General features: G+C 34.4%; 1 protein-coding gene across 1 annotated transcript; it reads left to right on the forward strand.

Moving 5' to 3' along the window:
* Positions 1-265: 265 nt before the first annotated feature.
* Positions 266-9521, forward strand: LOC132063632 (uncharacterized). The gene is made up of 4 exons (XM_059456283.1): positions 266-587; positions 3876-4070; positions 7837-8018; positions 9041-9521. Exons 1-4 carry the CDS (start codon positions 296-298, stop codon positions 9347-9349), a joined length of 978 nt encoding a protein of 325 aa, XP_059312266.1. The 5' UTR covers positions 266-295; the 3' UTR covers positions 9350-9521.
* The last annotated feature ends 12562 nt before the right edge of the window (positions 9522-22083 follow it).

Raw genomic sequence — 22083 nt, forward strand, 5'->3', positions numbered from 1 at the left:
CACGTAAATATAACTTTAAGCTGTATTTGAAATTTTCATGGCCAAACATTGATTTTTGAAAAAAGTGAAAAAAGTTTTCCGAAAAAAAGTGAATAATTCTTACGGCCAAACGGGTCCTAAATAAAAGCGTGCCACGTCAGAATACTTAAAAGGGAAATACAGTGTATTGACCACCCTTTCCTCCATTTTCCAAGCAAAGGCACTTTACAACGCGTTTACGTTTCTTTTACTCTCCGCCAATTCAACACTTCTGAAAAACTCTCTCTCTCTCTCTCACACTCTCATTAAACGAAAAATGTCAGACGGAGGATTAACGGTTTTGGACGGAACACAACTCAGAGCCGTCAACTTAACGTTACCGTCACCGGCCTGCAGTTCAGTCACCGGTGCTCAGGTTCTCGATTTCGCAGAATCTAAAGTATCAGAATCACTTTTCGGCTTCTCATTGCCGGATACTGTCAAGTTGGCTGCTCTTAACCGCATCGGCGTTACCGATGACGTGGAATTCCGATGTGAAGAGGTTGATCCTGAAAATGTACCGTCTTTGCTCAGGAATTACGTCGATGCCATTGCCAATCAGCTTCAAGGTAAGTTTGTTGACTTGTTCAGAACTACTTTTATATTTGTTATATATAAATTTTACTAGCATGAAATTATTGGTAATTGATCAAAAGATCAGATAAAATTAGATACTACCTCTATTTCAATTTGTTTGTCTGGTTTTGAGTTGGCACGGAGTATAATTAAGTAAAGAGTACTTTTGTATTTTGTGGTCTTAAACTAAATATATGTAGCATATATCAAAATAGCCTTTAATCTTGTGATCTTAAACATGCTGTGGAAATTTGGAATTGAAGAGTTGTAAAAAAAGGAGAGATACATTCTTTGTTAAACGGAGTAAAAAGGAAAGTAAGACAAACAAATTGAAACAGAGTAAGTGCTATATTTGTCAAGTCAGAATTTCGGGGATCCCCTCCGTCCCATAACTTTTAGGCCATTTTCACTTTAGTCGGAGAAAGTAGTAATCTTTAGCAAAAACTTTCACTTTCTTGTGTCTTCAACTTCACTGGGAAGAGATCACATTAAGCCTGTTTGTGTAGTTTTAGTATTTAAATTTTATTGTCAAAAGAGAAGCAATTTATGTCCGATTTAGTCTAAAAAACCTTAAAGTATTCAAAACTGACTAAGTTTTGCTTTTTGTTCATCAAATGGTGATATTGTATTAATTTTGTTAGCTCACTTAGAAGCGGATGTGGACTTTGAATTATATTCCTGTATTATTTGCCGGTACTGCTGTATGTTTTTGTTCTACTCTGTATTCCTTTACAGATGTCAAAATTTATATTCTTTCATTGAAAGTAAAAACGCTTGTTGATTCGGATTTAATTTAAGAAAGAAATGCTAATAAAATGGGTGTATTTGTTTTGCAAAGCAGTGTCTCATTGCTTCATTTTCTTTTCATGTAAACTTCCCTTCACTTTAGAAAGCCAAGAAGCTAAAATTTTGGTAGTCTTCTCTTTTTGATGCTGATACTGTTTCATTTATCTTTATTTTGTTTCAATGTATTTTCTTCTTTCTAAGGAAAAGAGTGCACATTTCTATTCCTGCTTAGTAGCGTGGGATCAACGTTTGCTTCAGTCCAGTGCCTCTTGCCTACCAGTATGATTGTTGTATATCATTGCTTGGGGTCCAATTGACAAGTCAAGGTAAAGTGGACATAAATTAGTACATTTGTCTCTATGGGGAACTAAAAGCTACTCCACACCAAAACAAAGTAATAGAATTTGTGAACTTTTTTTTTTTTCCGGCAATCTTAATAGTGAATATGCATGGCTACTAGAAAGTGTAAAGTTAGAATCTTTTGGTTCCACTTCTGTAGCTAATTTAAAGTGTGATGGATAAAGAATCTGATAATTACATGCAATTGAAGTTCAAAGTATCATTTTAAAGAGCACAGTGAGGATGAAATTGAAGAGGTTATATATTTTTGGTTTTGCTTGAGCAATTAGATGATCAGATTATCTACAATTTCTTACATCTGAAAAGTTTAGGTAATACTAGCAGTTGGATAGCTCTGCTAAATCATCCTTCAAGCATGTTTTCTTAGTAATGGTTGCGGTAGCGGTGAGGGGCGTGGGCATTTTGTGTTTGCTCAACTTTGTAAACCCACCAAGGCGAACTATGATTAATTTGCCTGTTTCTAGAATTCTGTAAGACCTTCAGTCTATTCACTTATTTAGAGTTACTACAATGATGAAGTCTTACTCTCCTCGCCAAAACCTCGGCTTAGCAGAGAACCCTTTTTTGCCTTGTTTAACTATATTTATTATTTAACAGGGAAAGACATAATCCTGTATATTGGTATCCAAATGTAAGATTTAGAGAATCTCAAGTTTTAGGGAACTCCTAGGTTAGTATTGGAATGATATGGGCTTTTTAACAGAGGATTCATATAGTCAACCCCAGCTAGTTTGAGATTGAGGTGTAGTTGATTGGTATTTTTCTAGTTAAGCTGAGATACAAAATCCGAGGCCAAGTGATAATAAGCTTTATTGATGTAGTACAAACGCCTTAGATTATATCATGCGCACCAGTATTTGTACATCCATCATGTTATTACAATCTTATACTTTGTTGTTGAGCTCCTCAGAGTGGTGAATTTTCGATGATACTTGTTGGTATTCTTCAGCTACTAGCAGTACTTCAGAAGCATGTTTAATTTTCTAGACAGTCTTCCAGAAAAAGGACCATTTTGAACCAAATAGACATTTTCCTTTTCCTGTTTTCTTATTTCATTTTCTTTTCGGAGCGGAAGGGGTGTTGGACGTGGAGATCAGGAGTATTAACGTCTCCATTCTACTAGAACTTAGCTAATATAGTTTGTTATTAGTGCTACCAGTAAAGTGTAGCATGAAATAAGGAGCAGATTGTTTTTGAGCTTTTCTGAAGGGTAGTAAATCCTGGAAACTTGCTGAAAACTTTTCTAGGTCTGTTTCCTGAACAGATGTAGGTGGCTCGCATGAGTTCGGATAAAACCCACTATTTAGGCCATTCAGAAAATTGTGCTGTGCATGATCATATAAAGTTTGATGAAAGAGATCTTTTGCCATTGAAAAGTCATGCAATTGAAAAGTCATGCAACTAATCATTTCATGCTTTTCTTAAAGCTATGATGAAAACTTCAAGCAAGCTGATTGTAATATTGATTGTAACATTTCATTTGTTAATGAACGAGATGAAAACATACTGTCTGATGATGGTTAGAAATAACCATTATAAAATTTGTTTTATTTAAAAGCCAAGCTCTTATTGGCATAAAGTCTGAATAGAATCCTGCACTCTCAATTCTCCCACATAATGAATTGGTGAACTGACGGTCTCACTGAAGCCCCCAGTTATTAATTACGAGCGATATGCTGCTGTTGTTGTTATTTTGTTATAAATAGGTTGGAAAATGCTTTTAGAACTTGTTCACCTCCCAACTGGTTTGCAGTGACAACCTTTCAAGTAGTTGCACTTTCATAAAGCTTCTTACTATGGAGACTGTAAGTCAAGTAGCTGTTAAAAGAACTAAGTAGTTCTATTTGAACTAAACATTGCAATTTTTTTGGATGAAGTTGAACTAAATATTGCAAATTCAGAAAGAGGATAATGTCTTGAATGACCTTACAATTTATGCAAGATAAACATGCTCAAACCTTGACTATATGAATTTCATGCTCTTTGAAATAGGCTATGTATGTTATTGGTGTCTTTTTGCATTGTTCTACGCTGGGTTGGGTATTTAAGTGCCATACTTGACTTTCTGTCATTCGATCAGTGATCCAATTTAACTAGATATGAAAAACATACTGATTTCTTATTCGCATGTTCAGATGATCCTATAGTCGTTGCAATTTTGGATGGAAAAACTCTTCAAATATTTTTGGAAGATGAAGATGACTTTGCCATGTTGGCTGAGAATCTTTTCACAGATTTAGACACAGAAGATAGAGGAAAGATCAAAAGAAATCAAATACAGGATGCTCTCTTTCACATGGGTGTTGAAATGGGAATTCCTCCTCTTTCAGGTTTACTCCCCTCCTCCCTAAGAAGCACCAAACACTGTACATTCCCTAGCATTGCTGGATATTATTAAATGCATTCAAATGACTTTTATCAAAAAAAAAAAAAAGATGTGTTCAAATGATGAAGCTTCACAAAACCCCTTCTCGTATGTATCTTCATTTGACATTTTATGTTTCTGCATATGCAAAATTCTGCAAATATTATTTCTTAGGAGAAAATGCCACAAAACCCCTCAACCCATAGCTTTCGACTTTTTGCCCCTTAACTTTTTATTAATATGGAAACTAAACGCTTTGACATCATAGAGGGAACAACTTACCCATCCATTGAGTTTGATGGCAAAATAGGGTTTTTATTTAAAAATAATCAGGTATTTCTTTGATCTCTCTGCTTCTTACTGCTGCTCTCTTATATATCACCCATCACCATAACTGTTAAGCATCGTTAGCAGCTTCACATTTGATCCAAGACACCCTTCATTCTGCAGTTGATATCCTGTGCACCGAATTCAAGCCTAATCATATATGTCTTTGAATCGTACAGTTTCATCTGATTTCATTATTCTGGGAAGGATAGAAACTTGGAGCTACAGTATAAGTATAAGTCGTATACTATCTCCATAGTAGAGATAACTCCATATAATTTAAATAATCACTAGTTGATTTGTAATGTTTAAGTTAACTTTAAGAAATTAAATCTGTGTCCATATTCTTCTAATAATTTCTGTATTATTCTTAATGATAAATATTTGAATTTCAATGCATAACCCATTAGAAGTTAGCTACATCTCAATGCACTGACTATTCAAAAGTCAAATGAAATGGTAATTATATATTTCACCCTTATAAGGTCCGGGAACCATCTTATACATATAAATGCTATGTGTTTTTCTTCCCATAAGGTGTATTTCTGCCTTGAGGTTCCATACTGTTTATTACGCTTCATTAGAGATTCAAAGACTTCAACTGAGAGGCATGTGATCTATAGAATTTGAATAAGAATCTTTCATAGAGATCATTGTTTCTCCTTAGTGTTTGGTGTAAGAATCTAATATCATGATATTATTTGTTTTTTCTGAACCCAACTGTTTCATAGTCATTTGAACTACTCCCTCTTTTCCATCTTTTTTGGTATTCCTCCCTTCAGGGGCGGAGCTACAGCCATGTAAGGGTGGTCACGTGAACACCCTTCGCCGGAAAATTATACGGTGTATATAGGTCAAATTCTATTAAATATTAGGACATATAGAAAATTGCACACCCTTGACACAAACACAACTTTTAGTCCAGCGGTGAAGGGTGTGCAGAAATGCTTTGTGTCTCGTGTCTTGAGATCCAACCTGCGCTCATTACATCATGAGCCTTTTTCAAGGCAGTTTTGCTTGTTTAAAATTAATTGACAAGTGAAACATAAAGGTCCCTAATTTTCAATGATTATCTCTCTCCCTATTCTCTCTTTCGTCCCTTTTTATTCTTTGAAAGTCTCTCATATTCTTATCAACCTTAATTTTTCTTTATTTTCAGTCAACCTTTATCTCTATTTACCCTTTTGTACTATATACATATAGTCATCATAGAAGTATTATTCGTTTATGTCTTTGTTAGGAGCTTAATCCTTTTTGGAAGTTTTCAGCAACTTTAAGTCTTCTTCTATATAATTTTGTGCGTAAAATATTCGAGTTTTTTCAAGTTTATGTACCTTTGATTTCTCTTCTCTAAATATGTTAAATATTATGACTGTCTCAATTAAAACTTTAAATTATTAAAACTAACATAGTAGCTTTATTTAATTAAATCTTCAACACCTTCACTGTCTTCTTTGATTACCCTTTTGTTAACTTCTATATGTTAGTTTTGATTTATACGTATTATTTTTATGAATTTTCACTAGTCAACTTTCTTTAGTTGACTTTTTTATAGGCGGAATAGTCTGGGAGACCCCTGTACTTGTCCAGTTTTGTCATGCCGGTGTTTGTACTTACGAGTTTGCCAGCTAAACCCCTCTGCTCTTTAAAACAGAGCATTTTAAACACTTTTTAAGCTCACTCACAATGCGTGTAATACAACTGACTACACATTGGATTCCATTTTTAATGCCACGTAGGAAATGAAATGTGGAAAATTAAATTAAACCTCCACAACTTCATTTCACAAAACATTTTTTCTTTCTTCATCTTCTTCTCTCCTGCATCCACCCACCCCCCCCCCCCCCCGGGGGTCCTCCTTTCTTCTTCACGATTTTTTGTAGATTTCACTGCCATTGAAAAATTTCCAATCAGTGATAAGTTCTTCACCTCTTTTTAGTTTATTTATATTATCTTCTTCATTTCCTTTTTGTTTTGTTTGTCATAATCTTCTTTATTGGATTTTAGGGTTTAGAAATTTTTTAAATCAAAATGCAATCACAATATTAACTTAAGAATCAAATAATACTTCAGATCTCGAAGTCAAATGCTCCAGCGAAATCCAAATTTTCAGATTCAAGCTTTGACTTCAAATGGGTTTTGATATGTCCTTCCACTTTTGCTTAACTCAATCTTTACTTTTGTGTGAACAATCTTGATGTTCTTTGACAATGATTTACGGAGGGATGAGATTCAGGTGGTGGTAGAAACTAAGGATGAGGACGGGAAAGATGGTGAAAGAGGAGGCAGCAGTTTGAAGATGGAGGGAGAAGAAGTTTGATGGTCCATTTCCATGGCTGAAGGCGTTAGGTGGTGGAGAAGAAATTTGGTGGTCCATTTTTGTCCATATAGAAAAGTGGGATAATCACTGTTTTCTTCTTCTTTTTTTTACTAATTTGGAAAAAAATCTTTCCTTGTTTGATTTTTAAAATTTGAGGCTAAATTTTCTCAAAAAAACTCAAATCTTTTGAAAGTACTAATGGGTAAAAGATGCATAATTTCTACTTGAAAATCCTTTATGGGTTAATTTTGAGGTGTGGTGATTTTTGAGGATCTTTTGATTGACCCATTTTTTATTTGTTGGTATTTTTGATAATTTTGATGGGTTTTCCTTCTACAAAGGTCATATAATTGAATTAATAAAGAAAATTTGGATTATTGGCCAGAGGATTCTATATTCATGATAAAGATATTTGAGAGAAGAAACAAACAAAGAAGATAGGCGAAGGGAGAAAGAATTGGACAGAAAGAATTGGAGAGAGAGAGAGAGGAAAAAAAAGCCAAGAAAAAGCTTATTTTTGTTCAACAATGGAGGATGAACATTGGGGAAGAAGATGACACCAAAAAAATGGTTGTTGGTGCCTTTTTAACAAGTCTCACGCTCTTTAAACGAGTGTATCACACGCACTCCCTTCAAAAATGCCACATAGGATGAGTGGGGTTTAAAATGCTCAATTTTGAAGGGTAGAGGGGTTTGGTTGACAAATTCGTAAGTACGAACACCGGCATGACAAAACTGGACAAGTACGGGGGTCTACCAGACTATTCTGCCTTTTTTATATTAGCTTTGATTTATACGATTGGTAGTTCTATTACATGTTTTCCTTATGATTTAGTTAAATAGTATGTAATTTTATTTTAAAAAATTGGTGCACCCATTCACGGGGTTTTTTTTCCGCAACCACGATTTACTTCTTTGAAGTTTGCACACCCTTGCCGAAAGATCTAGCTCCGCCACTGCTTCCCTTTTTAGTCCGATCCGAAAAGATTGGAATCGTAACTTTGGCAGCTGATTTCTGTGCAGCTTAATAAAAATTTCTTGACAGCCTATTTCTGTGCTAATTTCTAGATGTGTTGTTGAGCAGAGTTTCCTCTATTAAGTGACATTTTAAAGAGGCATGGAGCTGAAGGAGAGGATGAATTGGGGCAAGCACAATTTGCCCATCTACTTCAACCTGTGCTTCAGGAACTGGCAGATATTCTTGCTGAGAAGCCTGTGGTTGTACTGCAGAAAATGAAGATCAATAATGGTTCCAAATTAAGAAAGGTAGCTACTTGACTCATTTTTTTTTGTAGCTCAATGTCTATTGAAGGAAACATAGGCTTTATTCATTATGATCCATGCACATTTTGTTAACATGGCACTTCATTTCCTCTTTATATCTTCCTGGTCAGCATTTTTAATGTTCAAATAGCTTGGTGAGTAAGATGAAGGTATGTACTGATATGTACTTCCAATAAATTAAGACATAAGAAATGCATGTCATAAGAGAGAAACATTTCAGACTTGTGGTTGATCCTCGAAGTCAATAGAACTAATTGACTTACCTTTGGTAAATTTAGACTTTTACTCCATGTCCTGTGATTCCTTCCCACATCTGACTTTCAGTGGTCAAGTTAATTTTGGTCAAATATGTTTATGTTAATATTTCTCTAGGAAAACAAGTTCCTTAAAAATGAGAAAAATGACTTCTCTAATGGAAATAGGGAAAACAAGTTGCATAAGTGACATTCCAAGTTCATTGTCTCCTCCCACCCCACCCAAAGCCCCCAACCCTCACCCCTTGACCATCTCACCCCGCCACCTCCGAACCCCCACTCCCCACCCCATTCCATCCCCATAGTGTTTTTCTAGTTTACATATAAATGCTCTTGGGATAATATTTTTATTTGCTTACTTATCAAACACTAGAAAATAGGTAAGAAACTCACTTGTTGTCCAAGAACACATTTTACATGGAGAACATTTTCCTTCATCCCAAACACACCCTATAGGACAAATGATGATCTACATAAAAAATTGAGGTAATATTTAATATAAGATTTGTGTTTTCCTACAGTTAGATATCTCTATATGAAAAAATAAACTTCAAACATGGATAAAAGAGTATGTACAAGAGCAGTAACTGTAGTTCCTTTGAGCTAAGCTGGATTTCTCTGCAGCTTGGTTGAATAATGGGCATTACCAGTGGTTTAGATTTTCTAATGGGAGATTTCCATAATCCCGGTGGATCTATGTAACTTTCTCCCCTGTTTGTTCTAATCTGTTCAACTGGTCATGTGATGCAGATTTTGGCTGATGAAAAGCAACTAAGTGAAACAGTAGAGAAGATAATGCAGGAAAAGAAAGATAGTTTAAGTAAAAAAGATGTCATTCGGCATTATCTCGAGAAAAATGGAGCATCATTGGGCTTGCCACCTCTGAAGAATGATGAAGTGGTGATTCTTCTATATGATGTCGTATTACTTGATATAGAAGATGAAAACACCGATGGAACATCAGAGAAGGACGAATTCTTGGTTTTACTGAAAGAGATCCTTGAGAAATTCGCTGCTCAACTTGAAGTTAACCCAACTTTTCATGATCTTGACAACTGAAGCTATATCGAGTTATTCCAGATAAGTTCATATATTATCGAAACCTTTGCTTTTGGTGCCAAGGCAATAGTGTTTAGTTATATTATTGCAGTATAACAAGTATTCATGTGACTAAAGATTAATGCGACGCATTTCATTTGCATCTCTATCATTAGAATTTGATTGAGCTTTAGTAGCACCGATTCTGATATTTGAAATAAATTGGTCCAACCTCCTATGTGCAGTTATGAACAACAGATATTGGTGTCATGCTCTGATTTCTAAGAAGTTTGTTAATCCAAAGTAGCCTCCAGATTAGGCATGTTAAGATATATCCCCTGTTTGCTAGCACTTGTGGAGAATATTTATTCGAATTTGGAAGTTCGTTAATCGCAAGACATAGATATTCTTTTTGATAACTCACCACTTAAATTTAATAAGCAAAATTTTCTGAAGAAGCCCTTGTCATCTATTAAGAGTAGTATTTGTTGGTAGTCTTTTGGCGCAGATGTCTCTATGCATATGCTGCATGTGCTTTCATTCTTCACCCTTGTTTGGAAACTAGGGAAGAGAAGTGAAATAAATGAACATTCCTGAAGTTTTCTCTCCTTCCAAGCCAAACAGTGGATAAATTTTGCATGAAATAATATTAATGTTTAGCTGTTCCATGAATTTTATCTCAGACTTATACTTAAGAAATTATTATTAATTAGTAATCCTATATATTTTGATGGATGGATTAAGTTTCTCGAGTCCATATATTAATTAGTTGTCAATATAATAATCAAAACTACCTTTTTGCTAGAGAATGAAACAAGTTCTTCATGACTCAAATATCAAGGGAATGAATTTTTTTTTTTTTTTTTTTTTTTTTTTTTTGAGGTGGTTTAAGAGTTCGCACACCATCTCATACCCCGAAGAGCAAAGTAGGATGACAATTAAATGTAGTTGGCTTGTTGACGATTAGTGAACTCTTTTCTTCTCATATCTCTCATTCATTGTTTTGACTTTTGAGATCATTCCGAGAAGAGAAGTATCAAGTAAAGTAGGAGATAGTATAGGTCCAAATGGAGTTTGGAGCTTCAAATATGGATGCGGATCAGACCCGGCTGGGAGTTGGACTTATCCTTGGGTCATGAGCTTTGGCACGATTATCCTTCAAAGGCACTGGTCTTTAATTTTTGTCCCTCAAATTGGTGGTCTTTAATATTTATCCTTCGCCTAATACCATGAGGTTTAGGGTTCGAATCCCGGGTCAGTCAGGCAGAGTTTCGTAATAAAGTTAGGCCTATTCGAGCCAAAGTTAGGCATCAGGCAAAGTTTTGCATGCCTGAGGTAGAGTTTGAAACTATGTCTTGCGAATTCAAACCTCTGCCTTGTGATTTTTTTATTTTTTATTTATTTTTATTGAGCTGAGGTTCGAACTCAGAACCTCGGGGTATTAGGCGAAGGACAAAAATTAAAGACCAGTGCCTTTGAAGGGCAATCCACGCACAAAAATTTAATTTTCGTCCCTCAAATTTGTTGTCTTTAATATTTGGCCTTCAACACTTTTGCGACAAGGCAAAACTTGCAGCATAATCTAAAAAACGGCATAAGTTTCTATGTCGCTCGGCATATGTTTCATAACATCCACATAAGTTATGTCGGAAAAGGCAAACCTTTCAACACTCAACATAATTTGAAAAATACTACACAACTTATGCCACATAACTGTTTTCGAAGATAAAAATGTTGCTAAATTTATGCCAAGCGAAGTAGGTCTATATTTTCGCAGAGCAAAAATTAAAAACCAGTGCATTTGAAGGTTAATCCGTGTAAAAACCTCTCTTCATCAAGGAGCTCAAAGTATTATGATGGGATTGGTTGGGCCGGGGTTCCGGTTGAAACCGCTCCGTTATGTTAGATTGCTTTTTGCTTTTTTTTTTTTTTTTTGCGCGGATTGGCCTTCATTTGGGGTGGTCTTTAATTTTTTTCCTTCAAATTGGTGGTCTTTAATTTTTATCCTTCGCCTAATACCCCGATATTCTGGGTTTGAACTCCATCTCAGTAAAAAAAAGAAGGAACTTTCGCAAGGCAGATGTTTGGATTCGCGCCTTAAGGCATAATTTTGCAAAATTCTACCTTGCGAATTTTTAAAAAAATTTTGACTGAGCGGGAGTTCGAACCCGAGACCAAGAGATTTTTGGCGAAGTACAAAAATTAAAGACCACCATTTTGAGGAACAAAAATTAAAGACCATTCCCAGTGAAGGCCAATCCTGCAAATTGCCCGTTTGATTAGAGGTTTGGGCCGAGCACAACTAGAGGCCTCAGCAATAATGGATCTGGATCCAACAAGCCCGTCAATCCTATTTAACCTAGAAGATGACAAGCTTTGTTAAAAATATTCACTTATATTAATTAGAGGCATGCCAATATTTTTTTTCAAAGGATTTATAAATTTCTGAAAATTCGTTACATATAAAGTAAAATACTAATAAGGTAAAATTTCCATTGCAATTTTAGTTAGACCCCTAATGGAAGAATTCTTCTTGCCCTTAATTTTCCCTTCTTTTTTATTGTCTCTTCCTTACAATTTGTTTCCAACTATAACACTACAAATTCAAAATGCCCACTTCCAATATCAAAGGAATAAAAGGACTCATCTAAAAGAAATTGAAAGTGACTGAAACATTTTCACGTAGTCGGTGGAAAAAGGAATCCTAAACCTAAAAGGTTGGGAGAAAGTCCTAAAGTTTAGGAATATAATTTTTAAATATTAGAAGAATAATTAAATGATTGTTTTTTCTATTGTGAAATAATTTTCTAAAAGGTGAAAAAAAAGGCCAACGAAATTACACAGGGTCTTCGTGGTTTTATATATAGCGTCATACTGCCACCTCTCACAAAACAAAAACAAAAAACTGTGAAAGCCACCATATCGATCGGGACTTTAATTAGAGCCATGGAGATTAGTTTACAACATGATGATCAAGACGAGTATAGTTACACAACCACTATACGAGGAGTCGACAATAAAACAATCACATTGGAGACTTTATATCATGGAAGATATTTAAATTTTAGAGACGACTCACCAGTCAACAATTGGATAAAAAATCTTCAAGCTAGAAAAAAGAAACAAAAAAAAATCCTAATCATAAGTCTCGTGGCTGATCGCAGTGATAACTACAGGAGAAACACATTTAAGTGGGCAACAAATTGGCCAAATCACATGTCAAAAAACCCCTTCGAGCTACTACAAATATGTGTTGATAATCACATCCTTTTCTATGAAACCAAAACTCCAAGAGATCACGATTACAATCAAAAGTATAGTCCCCCAACGCGGTGGCGGATCGTGATTTTCACTCAGGGTGTTCAGAAAAATAACTGGACCTAAATATACACTATAATATATGTTCAGAGTGTTCAAAAGTTAATATATGTACATGAACACAGAAAATTTACCCTAAATATACACTGTAATTTTTTATTCAGGGTGTTCGGGTGAACACTCTGGCCTCTTACTGCATCCGCCCCTGGCCCGACGTCTCTCTTGAGACTTTTTTCTGATGACAAAACAATAGTTGTTGGTGTAGGCATTGAGGATGTGTCCAAGAAGTTGGAGAAGGATTTTTATTTAAAGATTAGCAGGTTTGTTGATTTGAGAGTTAAGGCTAGAGAAAAGGGTTATGGTGACATTACAAAAAATTGTGATGTGTTGAAATTGGCTAAGAAGGTTTTGGGTGAACAAGCCTGCTAATATGAACTGGTGGAATACAGAATCTGTGTATGACTTTCTTTCAGATGATAAGGTTAAATTTGGATCAGTGGAAGCTTTTCTTGCTTACAAAATTGGCACAAAGTTGTTAAGCGATTAGGTTAAGTTACTAGTACTGCTTGTCATTAATGTTAATGTCTCTTTTTCTTATTTTATTATGTTTTTCTATGTTTTAGTCTAATTTCCTACATATATGTTGTTGAGAGAGAAAAATACATCACATGTATTTAATTCAAATTATGTATTATTAGCTCATCCATGTTACTTCAATAACCTCCATAATTTCTGTTACATGTGCAGTGTACCCAAAAAATACTCTGCATTAGGGTTGAGTTGGTTGATGTATGTATTAATCATACTTTGTTTATTGTTTTCTCGAATCTCTAAGACACCTATATAGCCGGGTTACCTGCTCTTCAATTTGAGCTAGAACTGAATTAACCAATTATTTCACGTGCTCAATTGCAATGTTCTATTGTGGCACATGCTAGCATAATTATTTTTCAACCTTGCCGACACCCTCCATGAACATTTATCTTTTTCTTTAACCATTTGATACTAACTCGATTAATCCAATTTAATCTGCGTTAAGGTACATTAAGGGAAAATCACTCTCTGCTTTGATTTCTCTATTTCCAAGCTTAAAACGAAGACTCTAATTAAAAATGAAAAAATTTGATCTATTATGTTATATCAGTTGGCGGTGCCAAAAAAATATTTTTTTTAACCCCCACATCACCTATTGGTCACTTTTTCTTTTGATAATCTCCTCCTCTTATTTTACGGAAAAATGATAAGCCAAACAGCAAAATATAACCCACACATGACACAAGAGACAAGGACCATATCGTACTATGGATATTACGTCAGACTCATATATCCTGTCATAGGCCCGGAATCACATGTTTTTAGAATCTCAATAATTAGGGACCTAATTTACTAGGGGAGTTTGCTAAAAGACCACTCTCAATACTTATTTTAGCAAAAGGCCATAAGTCTAAAAAAATTAGCTAAAGGGTCACTATTTATAACATCATCAAATGAAGTCTCCCATGTTGTTACTCTTATACCCAAAATTTTAAAAAGTTCTAAAATAGCCCCTAACCACCAACATTTAATTAGCCCAATTTAGCAGCCCAAATTTTTTTGTTCCCTCCCTCCAAAAGCTCGTTGCTCCACATTTCTGCACTTTTTCGATTCCGTTATATACCAAAGGCTAGAAGCTTTTTATGCAAAAAAACCAAATCGACGGATTTCTTCACCACTTCAGTCATTGTAACTTAAATCTCTTAGAAATCATTGAAAAGAAGCTCTAATTATTTTCACCATTGTTGTCAAAGCTCAATTATCAGGTGCCAATTCCGTCCGCATCTACTGGTAGTGGAGTTCGTTTTTTTTGTTCTAATTCTCTTGTGGAGTCAATTCTCCATTAAAAGAGCCGTATCCCTCCTATTTTTTTTTATCTGAATTTGGTACTGTTCTAAGTCTAGGGGTCGACCAATTATAGACCATATCGATAGTCTATTATATTATTCATGGTATCATTGGAGAATAGTTATTATAGTGGTGATTACATGGGTTATATTTGGAGACCCCAAAATGTTGGATTTGAAACTTCAAATGAGCAATCTAACTATATCAGTATTGGTAACATGCAAAATTATAATAATGAATAAATATTCTAAATAGGACAAACTCGGGGAAGATTATGACATATAATTTGCGCATTAGTTATATGATTAATCTCTTAATCGGGGAACAATTAATATTATAACGAATGATAAACATGTGGTGTTGTATATGCTTGATGTTTGTTGATGGTTGTAGGCCTATTTTGAGAATAAATTGTTTCGAGGTCTCTAAAATAACGTCAACATTTGTCGCACCCCCTCGCCCCACCCACACCATAGCCACAACAACCGTTGGATGCAAATTCAATGCAAAATGAGAGCATGGGTGATCATTCAATGGATACGAATGATCATGATGTTGATGTCGAAGAGTGTGATAGGCAGCCAAACCAACTTGGAAGGAAGATAATAAAGTGTATCCCTGGCATCGCAAAATCTTTGAAGCCCAAAGGACGTGTAAAAGGGAGGAAAAACAAGTGCTCAATAATTAAAAGATGCCACAAGAGAACAACGTCTGCGAAATAGAGAGGGATGAACTTGATATATTTTTCAATGTATTTCATTGTGCTTTTTTTGTACTTTGTGGATGAAATTTTTGGTTCTTCAATTAAATATGCTTTTCAAATTGTACTTTGCAATTTTTCGTTCTTCAATAATATTTGATGAGTAAATATTCCTAGCCCCACCCGGGCATGCCACTCGTGACATACGAGCTACCCCCGGCCCCGCCCTTCGGCATGCCACTCGTGACATAATAATAATCCCAGCCCCTTCGGGCATAATAATAATAATAATAATAATAATAATAATAATAATAATAATAATAATAATAATAATAATAATAATAATAATAATAATAATAATAAGCTACGTTGTGGAATGAGACATAAAACATTTCAGGTGGAATGAAATCGTAAAATCTATCTCCTTCGGAGTGGTTTAAATTAGAGTCTTATATAATAAGATATCGCACTTCCCCGGAGTGGTTTTGAAAAAAAAGAAAATCAAACTCACGTTTGGAACCGACACCTAAAAAGCCTGGTAAACAAGTTTCGAGTCAGGTCCGACAAGTGCGAGGAAGTTACGAGTATTTTTTTTTTTTTTTTTAAAGAACCGAAGCGATAATCTTTTTAGAACGTTATTACTCCACAAGATATATTATAGAACTTAGTGGAGTCATTTATGAAAGTTTCAAGGCAATTCAATTACATTTATACAAGTTATAGATGTTTGAGCATTTTTCCAACAAGATATGAAGATCCTAATTCAATCACATTGAATGAATAGTACTCAAATGTACTTGGATTTCTTGAAAATAACCCAAGGCTCAAATCCAAACTGTTAGTTTTAGACATGCCAGAGAAGGAAAGGAATAGCTTTACATACCTCTCTCTGGACGTCTTATTTGCTCATTTAAACTCAAATCCTCTTCGTTCTTCATTTCCATGCCAAATGGTCACAATTACCAATTGTAAGTTATAAGTCTTTAGAGATTCATTCTTGGCCCTTTCTTGTTATCCGTGAATAAAGTGAAAGTAAAAAAATGAACTATTATCCTTCAAATTTGGGTTTGGAGCCCGAGAAGGATAGAGTTTTTCTCTTCCTGCAACCAACCAATAACAACACTAGCAACATCAATCTTCAATAAAACACACTATAACACAAATAGTCCCTCTTTCTTCATAACGTAACAACTTCGACTCCAACTTCACACTTTCAAGCTAATATCAACATTTCCATATTCATTTACTAATTCAAGACCATGCAAACGCAATTCGGAAGCATTTCACATTATTTCACAAATCATACGAAAGTTTCACCGAAACCATAATTCATCCAAAGCTTCCAACTTTCAACATAAACTTCCATAACACGTTTTTGTCTTCCAATTTCATTAACAACAATTATATTTTGCATCTTAACGACTTCATTCTTATATTTAATGAACAACTAAAGTTGCATATTTTCCTACAACAACCTTACAACATATTTTCCATGACAACAAGAACCATTAACCTTCCATTAACTTCCTAATACCATAACAACACAATTAACATATAAACAAATTCAATAACATCTTATTGATAGGCACTACACGGCCACAACACACACACACACCACACGGCCATGCATGCACACACCATAATTTTCATGATTTCCATTCAACGTCATTCACTCTAACATCCATAAATCTTCTATAACATAAAAGAAACAAGAAATTCTTACCTTTTTCCAATGAATTCTCCTTGCCACCAATATCACTTCCTTGCCAAAATAATTACACCACTTTGTAGAGAATCTTGAACTTAGTAGGAATACAAGAGAATTATAATTCTTGAATCAAAGTTTATGATTAAAAAAATAAAAATAAAAAGGCTTGGAAATTTTTCTCTCTTCTTTTTTTTTTTCTCTTTCTCTCAAAGATAGCCGTGGAGCTTTGGTGGCTTGCTCTTGATTTCTCCTTCGATTTCTTGAAGTTTCTAAGGATAATAATCCTTATATTAATTTGCACATGGAGAATTTAATCAATTTTTTTGGTGGGTTTGGGCCATAAGTTGGCCGGCCACCCTTCCAAATTTGGGCCTCAATTTTTTTTTTTTTTTTTTTTTTGAGCTAAAGAGAGAGGCTATGAATCTTATTTTGCAAATTCCCGAAACAAATTTCAAGATTCCAATTTTTGCCCTTGGCCTTCTCCAATGTTCTCGTGTCAATATTTTCCATAAGTAACGACATACACACCACATAAAATCAAAGCATGGCCTTATTCTTACAAATCACAATTATGTCCAAATTTTCCGAATGTGCAAAAACACGGGATATAACATAATATTACCCAAAAAAAAAAAAAAAAAAAAAAAAAAAAAAAGAGGGAGAGAAAAAAAAAGTATCACAAAATTAAGTTTTACAAAATGGTATGACTAGTGCAAAAGTAATGGTTTCAAATTTTGTATAACAAATTGAATGGGTTGTGTTAATTATGAATCCAAGGGCGTCACTGAATGATCAATAAAGTAGATTGAGAACCAGGAGGTCTTAAGTTTCAATTTTAGCAGAGGCAAAATCATCAGGTGATTTCTGCACATGATGAAGTTACCCGATACCTATGATGGTGTACGGTACATGTGATGGTGTGAGATATCAGGTTTCACGTGAAATTAATCGTGGTGCGTTATTAAAAAAAAAAATCTGAATCCAAATCAATAATATTCGAATCATGGATCTGCCTTAGAATATTCCCAATGTAATAAGTCCCTCACAATTAATTTCTCCATACTTGTAGATTTTGTTATAAATACTTCCCCTTTGGGTTTAGATTTTTTCTATTTTGTGCCTCTTTCTTTTCCCATGGCTCAACCACAAAGAAAATCCAACCCAAAAAAGTTTGATGCAAATGTGGAAATTCTTGTGGCTGGTTCTGTTGCTTGGAGTCCGCAACTTAAATGACCCAAAAAGTGACTAAAGGTACCAAATAATCCAGAAAAAAAAAAAAGTTACCGAAGTACCTTTTGCGCACTAATTTACTGCGCAATAGGTGTTCACCAAAAGCTCCACCATCTTCCCCACCCCGACGGTCCCCCCCTCTTTTCTAAAAAACTAAAAGCGCCATTAACGAGCAAAACCGAGGTCCCACATTCCAAAAACGTCCTTTCCGTGTTTTTTTTTTAACCCAAAAGTCAATATTCTTGGTATATTCAAGGCAAGGAACAAGTTTCGAAGCTTTGATTTCGGAATAAAGCGGCGTAAAACTCGATTTCAAAAACTAAAAACCACCTTCAATCTAGGTATTTCACTACGAATTTTCTATTACATTGTTAAATATATTATTATCCTAAGCATGATTGTTGTGTAATATTTGCGGATTTCAAAGAAAAAAAAATACTACGCACTTTTTTTTTTGCGCGAATGGGGCAGTCTACTGCCCCTTTTTTTGTTTTTTTAAATTATTAATTAATTCTTAATTGTTTGTTAGCTAATTATTTATTTGTTGATTATTTATTTTGCGGATTTCGGGAAAAAAAATACTACACACTTTTTTTGGTTTTTTTTTTTAAATTTTTTATTAATTAATTGTTTGTTAGCTAATTGTTTATTTGTTGATTATTTATTTAGTATTTCTTAATTGTCGGATTAGCTAATTGTTTATTTGTTAATTATTTATTAAATATTTTTTAATAGTTTCATTAGTTAATTGTTTATTTGTTAATTATTTGTTAATTATTTATTAATTATTTGCTAATTGTTTTCTAGCTAATTGTTAATTGTATGATAATGAATTATTAATCTTTATATTTTTATTTGTGAAATATTTGTTAATTTAGGGTTGAACATCCTTAGTTTAGGTTTGAACATCCTTAGTTAAACCTTAATATCCTTAAGATTATATTTGTTAGTTAATTATATTTAATCCTTAGGTTAGGTTTGAACATCCTTAGTTTAAGATTTAAAATAACATTAATATAATATTAGTTAGTTAATTGTAGTTAGTATAATAATTAATTAACAATTATTAATTCGCAAATTTAGATAGTTAATATAATTTCCTGTTAAAGTCTTAGTTAGTTAGTATAATTGAACATCCTCAGTTCAGGATCGAACATCCTTAGTTCAGGTTTGAACATCCTTAGTTAAACCTTAATATCCTTAAGATTATACTATTTGTTAGTTAATTATATTTAATCCTTAGGTTAGGTTTGAACATCCTTAGTTTAAGATTTTAAATAGCATTAATATAATATTAGTTAGTTAATTGTGGTTAGTATAATAATTAATTAACAATTATTAATTCGCAAATTTAGATAGTTAATATAATTTCCCATTAAAATCTTAGTTAGTTAGTATAACAGAACATCCTTAGTTTAAGTTTGAACATCCTTAGTTTATGTTTGAACATCCTTAATAGAATTTTTCGATAAAAGATTACATAATTAACTTTACATGTTAATAATTAATTAAAAATGCGTAAAACAGATACGACACCTCCATGGATCCCGCCCCCTTCATCCGGGGCCCTTCGAGCCAGAGGTACTTCATCTACAAATACAAAGACAGGTCCCGCCTAGTATGGGATTAGGGATGTAGATCCCACCCGCCTGGTCCGTCCCAGGTTGATGGAACAAGCATGGGATATTTTAGCTGCTCGGCCCCTATATCCTCATATCTTAGGTATACTTGTAACATCCTGTAAATTCAAGTTAGGTGTAAATGTATGAAAACCAGTATTAAGTTGATATTTTAGCCATATGAATCCATTCGGGATGAATTCGGGTGATAAACGGTCGTTTTGAAGTCAAACCAAAAAAATGAAATTCTTAAGGCCTTCTAAATTCGTCTAAGTCTGAGACAATCTTTACTTATGATCAGTTTTCGGGTATTTCCGTTAGGAATTTGAGAAAACTCAAAACATGAAAGTTGTAGGTCTTTAAAATACCTTTCAAACCATATATTACGGAGCTCAAACGGAGCTCTGTGCTAGAAGTTATGCCCATTTTACTGGATGCTGCGCAGTCTGTGCCAAGTGCCCTTCAGGTGCGCGATCGCACACTAGAGGCAGTGTTACTGCCTTCGCTACGAGATCAGCTGCACGAAGTGGGCCTCCAGCTGCGCGGCCACACACCAAAATGTTTTAAAAGCCTAACTTCGTTATATTCATTCCCACTTTGTTTTAAACCAATTTTTCTGAGGAAAAAAACACCAAAGATGTCTCTCTAAACCTAAGGTGAGTCTATACTCCATCTCCATCAATCTTACACCAAAGTTCATCTCTTCTTGATCATAAATCATCTCTCCAAATCCTAGGTTCTTGAAAAAATTCAAGAAGAGGAAGAAGAGAGGCGTGTGGAATTCGTCTAAAAGGTAAGACTTCTAAGTTTCCTGAGTTTACTATTAAGTTTGGGTTAGAGTAGAAAGTTCTACAAGATTAGAATCCGCTAGTGATTCATGGAAGGGTTCAAGAACACATTTAAGGCTTACGAAAAACCCTAATTGCGAAATTCCAAGAAAACTTAAAGAACGATTCAAGCTTTAATCTTTCTTATCTAAATCCATTGTAGATTGATTGTTGAACCTTGGGAATTCCGTTTTGCTAGCTTTTAGAGGGATTTGAGGTATGTCTCTTTTGAAAACCTTCTTTTGATGTTTGTCTCTTTTGAAAACATTTTTTTGATGTATGTCTCTTCTGAAAACCTTCTTTGGACGTATGTCTCTTTTAAAAATCCTTTTTGACTATAAAGGTGATTTGTATGTCTCTTTTTGAACATACTCTTTTAAACGATTTGTGTGACTTTGGTTATGGTTTGTGTGCGTGAGGGACAAGCCCACATTAAACCTTGTTTGTACTATACTATATATACGTACTCATGATTGTATTCCTCTCTAAAGGATGAATAAAATTGAGATATAAAGCTTTGGTATTTGAATTTGAATTACCCCATAAGGGATGTTTAAACTTGATAATTGGAAAGCTTGACTACCTCATGGGAGTGCTCTATAATAGATTGTGCTGAACTTGAAACTTGTTTAAAGAAGTGAATTCGGTTTCTAAAATTGAATGAATTGATGTACCTGTATAATGGAAAGATGAACATAATCCATAAGGAATAATTTGGCTATCATGATATGACTTGGGATTCGGCTTCTATGCCATGATTGATGATTCAGCTAAAATGCTATGATTTGTATCTTGTTTATGTTTGGGCCTGTATGGGCAAGCTGTGCTAGTCCAGAAGATGATTAGCCGTTATGGATCCTAACGTATCGATACGAGTATTGATGTGTCAGTCCAGAGGACGATTGACCTCCGAGGCGTATAGCTCGGTGCATTTATTGTTGTGTTAGTCCAAAGGATGATTAGCCTCTGTGGTTTCCTAGTCCAGAGTATCGATTGTTTGATCTGCCTGTGAGTGGCTTATTTCATATCTTGGTTGCCTTTGAGTGGTTTATTGATGATAATGAACTTGTTCGCCTGTGAGTGGCTTGTTGATGATATTAGTCTTGAATGAAAAAGACTCAAATGTAATAAATAGTACACTGAATCGGAAAAGATATATACTTGTCTTGATGGTTTTCTATTGATGCTTTTGAGTTTTACGATTGATCTCGTCTTTGATTTCAGATTATTCTATTAGAACTGTTTTCACTAATCATTATTGTATTATTTTGCTATATTAATTATTGTCCCCGAGGCACTCATTGAGTACTGAGTACTCAGGCATACCATTATTGTTTTTGACGATATGTTAGGTAACGAAGAAGAGCAGGTACGATTACAGATCTAGCGGGTTAGGTGTAATATCCCGTAAATTCGAGTTAGATGTGAACGTATGAAACTAGTATAAAGATCATATTTTAGCTATATGAATC

The sequence above is a fragment of the Lycium ferocissimum genome, chromosome 7 (assembly GCF_029784015.1).
Source record: "Lycium ferocissimum isolate CSIRO_LF1 chromosome 7, AGI_CSIRO_Lferr_CH_V1, whole genome shotgun sequence".
NCBI classification, from domain to species: domain Eukaryota; kingdom Viridiplantae; phylum Streptophyta; class Magnoliopsida; order Solanales; family Solanaceae; genus Lycium; species Lycium ferocissimum.